Source organism: Pleurodeles waltl, chromosome 7 (assembly GCF_031143425.1).
Source record: "Pleurodeles waltl isolate 20211129_DDA chromosome 7, aPleWal1.hap1.20221129, whole genome shotgun sequence".
Classification (NCBI taxonomy): Eukaryota; Metazoa; Chordata; class Amphibia; order Caudata; family Salamandridae; genus Pleurodeles; species Pleurodeles waltl.
In genome coordinates, this window is record NC_090446.1 from 645,722,491 (window position 1) to 645,736,397 (window position 13,907).

The 13,907-nt window shown below is 43.9% G+C and overlaps 1 protein-coding gene across 2 annotated transcripts in view; it reads left to right on the forward strand.

Annotated features, from left to right (window-relative positions):
* Window positions 1-13,907, forward strand: part of SH3PXD2B (SH3 and PX domains 2B) — a 291,253-nt gene that overhangs the window by 117,514 nt on the left and 159,832 nt on the right. For both annotated transcript variants that reach the window (XM_069244643.1, XM_069244644.1), the window contains exon 3: window positions 1,429-1,504. In XM_069244643.1, the coding sequence (XP_069100744.1) occupies window positions 1,429-1,504 (76 nt within the window). The remainder of the gene's footprint in view (window positions 1-1,428; window positions 1,505-13,907) is intronic.

The following is a 13,907-nucleotide window of genomic DNA, read 5'->3' on the forward strand; positions in this document are numbered from 1 at the left end:
GCAACCCACCTTTACACAATCTAGACCTTAATGAGGAATGGGATAACAGTGTCTGACCACTATACAAGCCTTTCCACCTTTTTTCCTTGTCCTCCCTCTCTTGTGTTTAGGACAAACTGTTAATCAGGTGTGGATTAAGGCGTGGAGACATCACCTAAAGAAGTCAGGGCGTGAAATGTAACACTTTAGGAAATTATATACTTGTTTGCAGCCTAGAACTCGGGGATTGAATTTCTGACTCCAAGAACAAGTTACCAAGAGTGGATGATGCAACAACAATAGGAAAAGAAGAGGTGGATTTGGATAGCAGACAGAAAGTGAAAAATCAGTAGAAATGAAGGCGATATTGATAAGAGTTTGGAAGAACGATGGCATGAAAGATGCAGCTTGTGTGAAATGTGGATACAGAATAATTTGGGAATGATAAACTCGATCACTTGTGGAGACTTTGAAATTAGAATATAGTACTTTTTGTGGCCAATTTGTTTCCACACTGGAGCATTGCGACCAATTCTTGAGGCTCCATTAGGAATAGTGTGTTCACTTTTGGGGGGAATCAAACATTGTGTGAAGTTATGAAGTCCACTTTTCGAGATCGATGAAGAAAGATTAGGAAATAGTTCAGATAAGAATGACAAGACATTGTAAGAGGTCTAAAAATTGTTTTGAGCAAGATGCAATGGGGTGCAACTATATAGTGTACCAGAGAGGAGGGGTGATAGATATGATAGAGATACTTAATGTCTGTCTGCAGGAGGTAAATACAACACAAACAAGGTGTACCTTTTAGCACATCTGTGACTCTAAATCGAGGGGTAATAATATAAAACTTGCAGAGGAGCTGTGCTGAGGCAGTAACATACGAAATTTAGGGCATGATTTAGGTAACCCTTCCACCGAAATCTAAATCAGGCCTTAGCCTCCTAATATGGAGAGCACACAAACTGATAATTCTTTCAGAAAAAAGACCTGGGACAAGGACAGGGGTTATTAAGGAGTAGTACAAATATGAGTTGGGAACTAAGTTGGGTTTACAGTGGTGTAGAGGTTAGGAAAGTAGACAGTCTAGATGGGCGAGGCACTCCAACTGTCTTCTATCTCGGTTTCTATAAATTACTTAAGTAGACAGAAGACTGGTGTCTTGTTCTGTCATTTAATACCCACGTCTGTTGGCCTTTACAATAACTCATTATGAGTAATTTGGTTGCCAGAGTAGACTTCCCATGTTTCTTTTGAAGCTATCATTTGGTCAGACATTCCAGTCCCAGAGCCCCAGTTTCCGTTTCCAGTAGTACCCTAGATGATTGACCGTCCCCGCAAGTTGATGATAGTTTGGGAATGAAAGATGGCAAATGACCAACATGGAGCATCATCATGAGTTCGCAACACGCCCACTCACCGTCTCTCGCATTGTGTGCCCTCTTGCAGATGCAGATGTTGGACAAGTTTCCAATGGAAGGTGGACAGAAAGACCCCAAGCAGAGAATCATTCCGTTTTTGCCAGGTAGGTGATCCCATCTTGAAGGTGGGAAGGAGTGGGTAGAGAAGGGGGCACTTTTGCTCGATACGCAGAGTTTTGATCGTATTGTTTTTGTGAAAAAATCATTTTTGCATAGGTTTCAAATTCGAAGGTGTTTGCGAATGCTTTTTTGAGGTTTGAGCTGTTTTGGTGTTATGTGCTTTTTTCCTTCCTCAGAAATATATAATGGGCTTTTGTTATTTGAGAAAATAGCGTTTGAGTTGAATAATTTCGCTCTGACTCTCGGTGTCCTTCTGTTAGAGCCCTTGGGCAGGAGTTACAGGTATTTTGACCGGTTGCTCTGAATCACTTTTCCGTCAGGGTCCTCTTTTATCCATTATTCGGATTGCACTTGTGCCTGTGGATCTTTTTGTGAGTTTGTATTTTTGATAACAAATCCTTACTTTTTATAGTATTGTATGTGCCCTTATGCATGTTGCCCGACAGGTAATGCGGATTAATGGAAAAGCAAGAAACCCATTCACATGAATTTTACGTGAGCGTAATGGCGGCGGTGAAGATGCAATAGAAAGACATTTGATATTGAAAATAGTGGTTTGATTACTTACCTTTCATAGCATCGATCATGGATCTAATCTTGGCTTCGTCGTTTGGCCTTAAATCGTGTGATTTCTGTTCCTCAGCTTGTAAATGTGTGTGTAAAGAAAATGTGTAATTCTGTCACAAATATTTGATATAAAGTAACAAATTTGCCACACAAATTATGTGTTTCCTTCCCCAATGTGTCCTGGTTTCTTCCATTTGGTTTCAACCAGACTCCTGAAAGATCTTTACTGTGCCTTAGCTCCAGGTCTGTGTTTTGTACCAAGTTCCTAAATTAGAGGACTCTCCAACACAAATTGTGGTTTCTTTTTTGATACTGGTTTTGAATTATTTTATAATCTGCCGACATATTATTGGTAACCATTCAAATAATCATTTGTAACTTTTGGGTTTGCAAATAAATAATGCAATTTTGAGATTACAAAACTTGTAACAACCATAGTCCCGCTTTATGAATGAAAAAACAAGATTTGGTAAAGCCAATACATCTTGCTTTTTAATGGGGAAAAATCTGTTCTCCAGCTTCACAGTCACACACAGAACAGATACTTCTCCGCCAGCAATAGTACATGATTCCTGCACCCTTAAAAAGTAAAAGAGAGAGACCATTCCTTGTAAAACCATGTCAAAGCCACATAGTGTCTATCAGCAGCTAGTCCAGAAAGGCGATGTGCATTATTGCCTTCACATTATATTTATCTCCTACCTAAACCGCTTATATAAATGTATTTCTGTTAGTTTATCTGTCAAAGAAAAATCTAATAGGTTTACAATTTCAGTTAACAGAATGTCTTAGAACTTCTATAATGTAGGTGTCTTTAGTAACAGAGATCTAGGAAATCAACTTAAATGTTTTCAAAACTTTGGGTATCATAGTCTAAATGTTCTACCCAGAAAAAAACTTTCAGGAGTAAGGTTGACTATTACACCTTGCTATCCCCTGAGAGTCAAAAGCCTAACTAAGAGGAACTTGGAAATTTAGTGAGTTGAAATTACTATCTGACTTTGTTGGCTGCAGGGACAACAGCAATTCTATTACATGGATTGCCTAGTTGCTCTTGAGTTCCACAGGCTTTAGTGAACTTTTTCTGTTTAAATAATATCTAAATGTAAGCAATTTTATTGCCGCATGTAATCTTCAATGATTTGCCACATCTTTTCCTAAAAACTCTGCCGACAACCCCGTACTCCAGCAAAAATGCCTTAAATACCACCCAAGTTTGGAATAATGTACTTAAAAAGCTACACACTCTTGTTAAAATACATCAGAACCCTTTCCCATTTTTGCAGTTCCCACACACTTTCCTGAAAACACCTAACAAAGAAAAACAAAAGCACTGACAGTCATGAAATAAAGAACACTCTTCAGTGATGGCTGAGGTTTCTGAGGCTGTCAAGCGAGATAGTGCTTTACCTTGCTTACCAAGCAGACTTGCTAGGCCTCAGTGTAGCTCGTTGGCCTGGGACTGCAGTGGCACCGGCGAAAAAACAATTTCCAGCTCTTCGAAGCCACATATGACAGTTTTCACAAGCTCCATATCCAAATCTTCTTTCAAGAAATCAACCGAGCAAAGAAGTGAGAGCCCTGACATGAGAGTCGAGGGATCCACGGCCCATCTGTCGGAGCAGTGACTGGCATACCCAATAAACAGACTTGTAAATCTGAGTGTGCCGAGCGTGAAGGGCCCTTCTCTTTGAAGAGCCTGGCCACTCGTTCGAAACGGATATCCCGGTGGGGGGATTATTAGACCGTGATACTATTCATCAGCACACAGTGACCAGACCCCCTCCTGTCAGCAGTGCTCAGGCTCGGTCTTGCCTCACTTCACCCCGCCCCCAAACACAAGCCAAAATGGATGAAGTCATTTTAAGAACTATATCCTTAACCCTTTCACATCTTTTGTTTCACGTGTTGCGCCGATTTCACATGTTTCACTTGACCCCGATAATTCATTACTATTGTCAACTTAGTTTACAGCACAATTCGTTTTGTCATCTGGTCCTCAGACAGATATTGTTATTCTCAGAATAGTGATAGAATGTATGTCGGAACAACGCACGCTGGAACAACGCATGACCGCGTTGTTACCACTAATGCCTTTACCACGAATGCCTTAACAACGATTTTTCGTTGTAAAGGCATTCCTGGTAAAGGCATTAGTGATAGGCATGCATGGTTCCAGCATGCGTTCCCCCCTGGTCTCCCACCCCTAAAAATTACTGCAACCCCTCCCCTAAAACCATGCCAACTCCCCACCCTTGCCCCTAAAACTACCCCAACCCCCCACCTTGTCCCTAAAATTACCGAGACCCCCACTCTGCCCCTAAAACCTAAAACAACCCCAACCCCCACCCCATCCCTGAAACCTTAACCCCCCACCCGCCCCTAAAATTACCCGACCCCCCCAACCCACCCCTAAAACCTAAAACCACCCCAACCCCGCCCCTAAAACAACCCCAACCCCCACCCATCCCTAAAACCTAAACTACCCCAACCCCCACCCCTAAAACCTAAAACAACCCCGAGCCCCCCACCCGCCCCTAAAACCTAAACCCCCCCAACTCCCCCGCCCCTAAAATTACATGACCCCCAACCCCCCCTAAAACCTAAAACCACCCAACCCCCACCCCTAAAACCTAAACTACCCCAACCCCCACCCTTAAAACTTAAAACCACAACACCCCGCCCCTAAAACTACCCCGAACCCCCCACCCCTAAAATCCCAACCCCCCAACCCCACCCCTAAAACTAAAAATACCCGACCCCCCCAGCCCCTAAAACAGCCCCACTTACCTGACTCATCGCGTCGTCCTCCTCAGCCGACTCCCTTCCTTGTGCCATTAACCACGCATGTGTATGGTTGAGCACATGCGTGGTTAAGGCACAAAACAACGAAGTCGCGGATAACGAAAGCGTTGTTACGGAGTCGTGGTTCAGGGCGTTTCCCTAGTGATACATCTTTCTAAATCCCATGACCATATACCACTACACCGGGGTACTTGTCACATCAAATTGCACTATTTTAATACAGTTGAGTTGTGACACCTCACTTTCTGAGCTGGGGGAGAGCTGAAAACATAGCTGCACTAGCAATAACAGCTATGTAAACATTTTATTTAAAAGATGGGAGTTTTTTCTCACTCATTTCATATTACTGTACTATGACCGTGCACAGGAGCCGTGAAACATGTATTATACCAGTCTGTTCCTGGCTTATGCGCCCAGTTTGGGGTGGGCCTTTTTAGAAGCTAGCCTGCTTCTGGCTTTGAGTTCGTGTAAATTATTGTGGTTATTTCACAGGGCGCCCTACCATGTCAATTAATAACACCTAATGCATCTCTCTCCAAGGTAACGAAGACTGCACACATAAATGTGATGATGTACATGTTGACTTTATCTCCAGTTGTTAATAAAGAGAACAACCTCCAGTGTAAAAGACGGAGTCCTAAATAGTAAATCAGTACAGGAAGAGCCAGTACAGACACAGGAAACAATAGAGTGCACGGAGTTGAAGACTGAACCAACTAGAACCCAGACTAGATGAGAAATTGGCAAACTCGATGGGCAACACTTGATTGCGTCACAGCTTATGCTTCAATTTTCCTTTCTCTTCAACATCTGTACGTTTTTGTTTTCCTGATGAGCACTAGGGAGACAGGAAGTACAGTGAGGACATAATTAGGATAGGTTTCCATCGATGCGCGAAAGGAAGCCAACATTCCATTCTTTACCTTTATATTCACTTTTACGACTAATGTTTTGAAGAAAAAGTGCCCTTTTGGAATCAGCACTGGTGGGAGTGAATCTAAAGGGAAGATGATGTCCCTACTTGAACCCGCTTAGCCTCCGGACAAGTGATCTCATGGCTGTAAGAAAAAAACAAAACAGGAACTCAGGCGCTGCTCCAAAAAATGTATTTTGATAAAGTATGTGGACTTGCAGACGTCCACTTCTAAATACAGATTTTGTTACCTCGCTGAAAAAACAAAGGTTACAGGGATGTTATAGTTAGGCTCACATTTTTAATGTACAAAACCATAGAAATTAATCTGCTATTTACGGTTCAGGGTCGGTGCAGAGGGTCGGGTCTGTTTTAGGACAGGGTGGTGGTGTTTTTAGGAGAGGGTAGGTTTTAGGGTTTAGGTTGAGGGCAGGGGAAAGGGGTAGTTTTAAGTATAGGGTGGGGTAGGTTTTGGGGTTTACGGCAGGGGTAGGTGGGTTTATGGTGGGGCAGGGGGTTGGGGTAAGTTTTAGGCCAGGGTAGATTTCAGGACAGGGTGGGGAAGTTTTTAGGCAAGGGTAGGTTTTAGGGTTTGAAGGGTCAGGGGATCGGGGTAGTTTTAAGGATATGGTGGGGTACATTTTAGGACAGGGCAGTTTTATCTTTTAGGTTTTAGGGCAGGGTATTTTTAGGACTGTGCAGGGTATGGTTTAGGGTTTAAGGCAGTGGTGGGGGGGTCGGGTAGTTTTTAGGACATGGTGGGGAAGTTTCTAGGACAGGGTAGGTTCAGGTGTTTAGGACGGGGTAAGGGATTGGGATAGGTGACTGGGGTAGGTTTTAGGGCAGGGCAGGTAGCCTTTAGTGTTTAGGGGGGGTCGTGGTAGTTTTTAGGAGAGGGTGGGGTAGGTTTTAGGGGTGAGAGCAGGGGGAGGGGCGGGGTAGTTTTTAGGACACAGTGGGGTAGTTTTTAGGAGAGGGTAGGATTTAGGGTGGGGGTTGGGTTAGTTTTTAGGGCAGGGCAGGGTAGGTTTTAGGACAGGCCATGGTAGGTTTTAGGGTTTAGGGTGGGGCGGGGGTTGGGGTAGTTTTTAGGACAGGGTAGGGTAGTTTTTAGGACAGGGTAGGTTTTAGGGTTTAGGGCGAGTTGAGGAGTTGTATCACATAACCATGCATGGTGTTACCATACATACCTTTACTAAGCATGCTTTTACAATGAAATGTGTTGTTAAGGCATGCATGGTTAAGACGTGGTCATGGATCCGACCACATTGTTAAGCCATGCGTGGCTCTGCCATGAGTGACTGTCATACAACCTAATCAACATCCACCTAATACAAGCCAAACCTATTAGTTTTGTCAGTGCTTGTTAGCAATTTCAGATAAGTAACAATGATTTTGTTGTGAATAATTAGAATTGAAAATGTTTAGTTTTGAAAATATGAGACTGGGGTAAACATTGTAAAGTCTTTAGAAGGGGAAGTCTTTTTAGAGAGTCTCACTCACCCCCATTCTTCCCTTCACACAACTTTCCTCTGCACTCTGTTAGACACTTGTGCCCTTTTTCTCCCCACATATTTCTGAAATCCTCCATCTGCATACCTCACCTCTCATCTCTTTCCTCTTCAGCACCCTTTTTCACTTTTCCTGTATGTTCTTCTTGCATTCCCTTCACTTCATCACTCCACACATATGCAGTGCACCCACTTACCCGTAACTATTGCATTACCTTTTACTTTTGCCCTTCCGTATTTCAACAGCTGTGCACCTCCTTTACACACATTCAGATATAATTCCAATTTGGACAGGTGACCATTGGTCTGTGCAGCTGTGGAGAGCCCAAGAATTGTATGTATTCTGAACAACTTTATGACCCACTGACCAGTACTGCCAAAAACTATATTCACAAAACTAATGACCAGGTAGACAGACCTTTATTTTAAGGTGAAAGGTTTGATTATTAGGTGTTTTGAGACTCTTCAAAAGGTGGCCTCCTGTTGGAAATGGCCCTTTCTGCAGGGTTATCCCCAAACATTTTGTCTTTCTCTTCCTACATTTCTGACCCTCTTTATGTTGGCTTTATGACTCTTGGCACTTTACCACTGCTAATCAGTGCTGAAGTGCATGTGCTGTCTCCCCTACAACTTGGTATAATTGGTTTACACCTATTTAGCTTATTTAATTTACCTGTAAGTTACTTGTAAAGTGGTATACCATATAACCTGGGCCTGTAAATTGAATGCTATCAGTGGGCCTGCAGCACAGATTATGCCGCCCAAAGGAGTAGCCTTTCAAACTTGTCTCAGGCCTGCCACTGCAGGGTCTGTGTGTACAGTTTCCTGCTGCATTGACTTGGCAAGTTAAACTACTTGCCAAGGCCTAAACTCCCTTTTTACTACACCTAAGTCACCTCTAAGGTAGGCCCTAGATAGCCCTACGGGGAGGGTGCTGGTTATGGAAAAGGTTAGTCATATATTTGTATGTACTACATGTTCTAGTAGTGACAAACAGCCTATTTCATTTTTCGCTGCTGTGAGTGCTGCTCCTCTCATAGAATTGCATTGGGAATTCCCTTATATATGACTAAGTGGTAATTTCTGACCTATAAGGAGTAGGGTGGGTATGTTTAGTATGTTTGGAATGGTGGTGAGAAATCCTGCTTACTGGCGTAGGTGTATTGTTATTACTATTTTTGAAATGCCACTTTTAGAAAGTGGACATTTCTCTGAGCTTATAACCTAGTGCTTTGCAGTGTGCCTCCAGTCCAGGTCCACTTGGTGCATACTTTCCAGTCAGCCATAACACAGTAGGGGCTGGATGTGACAGAGAAGGTATCTGTATACTGATAGTCATCCTGGACTGGGGAGAGGTAAGGTCATTCACATCTTACATGTCAATATGCTGTGTCTTGCTCTCACACAATGGAATGATTACCCCCTACTGATGTCTAGAGTCAGGGTTGAAAGGGTGTTGTACTTCACTAATTGGATTGCTTTTCTGCTTGTTGCCCTGCTGCCAGGAGTCTGTTCTACCGAGGCACTACGTGGGGCTTGTAAACCAGACATTGCAGGCTCCATTTCCAGAGGACTGCAGGGCTACCAGGAGAGACCGAAATTGGTAGTAATTGCGTGTGTGCTGACTACCTGCCTATCGCACTTCTTGCACCCCCACAAGTGTCCTTCAAGACCTTGATTGTTAGCTCCCCTGTTTCCAGAGTCTCAGGGTTCCCCAAAAGACTCTACCGCAGTGATACTGTTGGAGAACTGTGCATCTGCCAGCCCTAACCCCAAGTCACTTAGTGCTCCTCCCTACGGGAACAGAGCGCACCACCTGGAAAGGCTCCGCTCGGTGTTTTGGAAACCACTGGAGCAGACACCCCTCCCTTTGTGTCAGCGCTCCAGCCGCAGGCTTTTCCCCGGAGTAGCACTGCATTCCCTCATGACACATTGCCAAGGAGACAAGATGCGTCCTGGGCCGGTGTGCCCGCTACATTCAGCACCAATCTCACCCCTGAGCACATGAGGTCAATTGTCACAGTGCGGTATCAGCAGACTCCAGCAGGCCTGACCCGCACGGCTTTCACTGCCGCTCCTCCCCGCTGGGATAAGACCCGGAGGACAACAGGGTTGGCCTCTCTGTTGTTGTCCCTGACTGAAGTACTGGGTGCCACTGAGTGTGGCAGGGGGGTTTAGACTGGTTGCACGAGTGGGGGTGAGCTTAGCCCTAGGAGCCTTGGATCTGCCTGAAGGCATTCCGACTTGCTAGTGAGCCCCAGGGAAATCAGGGAATTGCCCAGCCCTTGGCGAATGCGGGTAGCCCCCTACTTACATCAACCCAATGCACTCCAGCAGCCACAGAGGGATGCAGGGCAGGCTAGGCTTAGGAGGTATGGGCCTGGCCTCCTTCCAAAGGAGCTCATGCTTTGGGGGAGCATTACGAGCCTAGGAGTGCACAAATGTTGCGGTGTCACCAGGATATTTTTCTTTTGCGTTACCAGGAATGTAATCTGTTGCCCTACCTTACGCACTACTGTTTGCTCACACTCCTATCCTGACTATATATATCCCTCATCGTTTGGCATCCTGTGGGCCCTTCCCCAAGTCAGTCCCACTTACCTACTTGTTGCACCCCTGCATGGTCCAGGACAACGAGCACCCTGAGATCTGCGTTGCGGTTGTGGTGCACTTTCTAGGATTACCCCCGTCTGACCAACTCGTAGGATTGGTTGCAAATTGGCTGCATCCTATACAAGGGCCTGCAATACCCTGCATTGTTTCTACTTCAACTTTGGTGACGTGGTCATTTTTTAACTTAGGGGATATTGGAGAATTTGTGTTGCACCCTATGGTGATTCATCTGCTTCATTACTGCATCTTCTGATGCTATCATGAATGTTGTATGGATACTTGCACAGCCAAGACAATGAGTACTATGACAACAATTGCATAACAGGCACCATATTTCTACTTCACGTCATTTTTGGTCTTGTGATATATATATAATAGAGACACATATTTTATATAATCCTGTGTGGAGTCTCTTCTTTGGTATATTTATTGTGGCTCTGGTGTGAGTGTGTTGCGCGACGCTTTACACACGACCTCTGGGGATAAGCCTGACTGCCCTGCGCCAGCTACCTTGGGGTGAGCACAGGTTTTTTTGGGTGTGTAACTTACCCTGACTTGGGTGGTGGGTTCCGCCTGGCCTAGGTGCACACCTTAGCCAACCAGAAATCCCATTTCTAACACCTCTCTTATACCAAAAAAAAAAAAAAAAACCCAGAAAGGGAGCACCCTGCTCACACTCCAGCATACAGTCAGCCCCAGTGCATCAAGGTAAATGCAGTACAATTTTGTTTTTAATCCATAAAGTAAACTGAAGTTTTTCACCTTAGTAGGTGCAGCAAGTACTGTATATCTCTGGACACGTGTTTCTGGGTAATCCCTTCATCAGCAGAGAGCAGCTTTGTCTGTGGGGTTGCTGGAAGTGCTGCCAAAAGTCCTCTCAGGTTTGTGTACCACTCACTGGCACGCAGGTGCTTCATCCAGAGCTCGTCAGCTCGTTGGCTCAAGGGAGCCTTCCTAAACAGAAAAACCAGAATGGGAGCACCCTGCTCACACTCCAGCATACCTTATTGTGACATGCTCCACTCATTGTAGGTGACTTATCCACGCCACAGTAGGTAAATACCTCTTTAGTGAACTCAGACTATGACAGGAGTTCTTAAGTAAATATTTTCTGGCATATAGCAGAGGTGTAGTTCTATAACAATATCTTAGGGATTACCCACAGGACTTTCCTCTATTCATTGAGAACATTGAGAAACTCAACCTCAACAACAAAGTTCTCAAAGGCGGTCCATTATAAAGTTATGACCCAAAACCTGTCTTACTCATACATCTAGAAACAACTCAATCCACACTATACAAGAGTAATATGCTGAATGGAAAAAAAACTACAGAAAGAGGACATCTGGGGAAAAGCGAACACTCCTTGGGAATGCAAGATAAAGTATGACATGAAAATTAAACAAAAACTATATCTCTAATATAGATTATTTTAGTGGTTTTTACACCCATTGTTCAGCAATTGATTAGTGTTTTTACCTGTAAAATTAAGGGAATGTATATAGGGCCCGAAACGGACCTGTTTCAATACCCGTTTTTAGGTCGAGCGCTCAAGCACTCTGTTTTGTAATCTATCAGTGGGCTTTTAACCAGGCTCACCACACGTCCATCACTATCACTCGTTCATGGGCTTGCCTTTCAAAAATCCTTTGTTTTCATTGGTAAATGCTTTTTGTTTGTCCTTCCTTGGGGCAGTTTTGTTACCGCCTTGCCAATCGACCCTGTTAATAATTGCACGTTCGCTGATACATTTGACTGCAAGCAAACTTCTTTTTCCTTTTGTGCCTCTCCTTCACCTTCACGGCGGCTATGGCGCCTTGAATTGACTTGCTTATGTCAACTGTTTTACTTTTCATTTTCAATTTATGTGGCAAGAAAAGTCCAGTTAGGAACTTACAACGCTAATAGCTCTAACTTGAACAAACGTGAGTCCCATTGCATTACAAATGCTTGTTAATTTCTGCAGGATCTAAGATCCAGCGGGACCTGCCGCACTTAAAGCACTTACACCATCAGTCATAGATGTTGCAATCTTTCTGTTTCTTACTTTAAATAGATGAGCGTTATAAGAATCACTGGGATTCGGGAAAAAGCGTGATGTGGACACCCGTGATATCTGCTTGAAAGTCAAAGTTTGTTTCACACCCAATACAAACCCCAGAAAAGTAAATGTGTGTTTTTAAAATGCACTTGCAGAAGGTTTGCAGCACTGCTGCCTCATAACATTTTACTAAACATATGTAGCGATTTGAGCAAAACAATATGAAATACAATTAGCTAAGAGCGTTCTTGAAGTCTAAAACATGTTTATTATGCAAAACAAGTCAAAATATAGTGGTCCTAGCAGGTACCTGGCTTTCTCACAAGATGAGTGCAAAAGACCTTGATAATAGATGCAACAACAAAGATCTCAGACACTGAGCTAGATTGATAGAGAATTCTCACTTTACCAGTCAGACACAGAAAAGAGGCATATGCTCGTCAGAAGCGAGGGACCCAAGCCTCTTAGTTTCACATTTAAAGTGGCTGCAGGTCGTACAACACAACCTTTGTTACCTGCGGTACATTGCAATGATGCGTGAGCTCACTACAGCACAATTATGACAGACATCCCCTTTTAAGTGTACAAAAGGCCAATTTAATATAACAGATCTCTGCTACAAAATCATGTGTTGCGGAGTAAAATCAATGGACTCCCTCATACAAATGAATAATCGAGCTCCAGATCATACTTGCATACCTCCCCCTTCTGAGCTGAAGGGCCAAGCTCCTTTCAGCTGCTATCTGTGTGTGTCCCAGTCTGAGTGCTGCCTTCTAATTGGGCTTAAAATCCCCCCAATTCTCCCACCCATGTCCTACCTCCCATTGTAATCTCCGCACCTCAACCTAAGCGCATCTCTGCTCTACTCCTCTGTGTACTCCCTCTGCCAAACAGGCTTGCATGTCCAGAAACCAAGCTAGCCGTCCTGTAACTCTGCAAAATGGCCTCTTATCTGAAATAACATACTCCCTGCCCGAAACTCTACCCCAGTTGCGACCCTCCTCACCATTCAAGAGCTACATTTCAAAGAACGTGCCCAAACTGACCTTGAAGGTTGTCCAGCAGTTACAGCTCACTTACCATGTGTCCATGTCATGGATTTTTGCTGCCCTGGACAAAGTTGCATTTTTCCAGCTCATCAGTCCTCAGTACAGGAGCGGGAGGAAGCTGATATGTGTGAAGGTAACCTGAAATCTTCAGCGGCCATCTTAGCGTTTGCCTTAGAAATGGTGAATTAAGTACCTGCATTGCTTTTCTACTATGAATGTTTGTTTTTTACCCTAAGTTAAAGTATGCCAAAATCACTGAAGCTTTTCTCCTTTTAATGACTGAGAATGGTATTCACTGTTTGAGGGCATCCAGGCTCTCTTGATTGCACTTTATTCAGGTAATGACATTTCACTCAGTACATATTTTCTAGACTATGGACTGTGCAAATGGTCAGCGCCTCCGAGAAGGGGATGCGTTGACTTCTAACTTATGGTCTTGTTCATGCACATCTCTCTGCATTCCCCAAAACGTCCTGGAATGTGTTCTGAGTCAGCATATTTTATTTTGGTCGTTGTCCCTCTTCTGTCAATACTTGACCAACTAAAGCACTTTGGGTAAGAACAAGTAAAACTTTCAGCATTGGGAAAATAGACATAAAAATTCCGTGTGGAAAATGCCATCTGAAAAGGTCATTTTGCACAAGACCGGAATGACTGTAAACTCGGAGAACATACCGGGACCAGCTCTCCAGAACTCCTCTCCACATGCAGCTAGGATGTGAAATGCTTGTGCACACCAAGTGAACAAACACACAAGTTCTTAGGGAGGATCAACCAGCAGGGCCTGACTGAGTACCAAAATAAGCCCCGGAAAAAATGACCAACATGTTCACACCACGCCTAGATAGCAGTTTAGTCAACCTTATGAAAAACAATAATTTTTTGCTT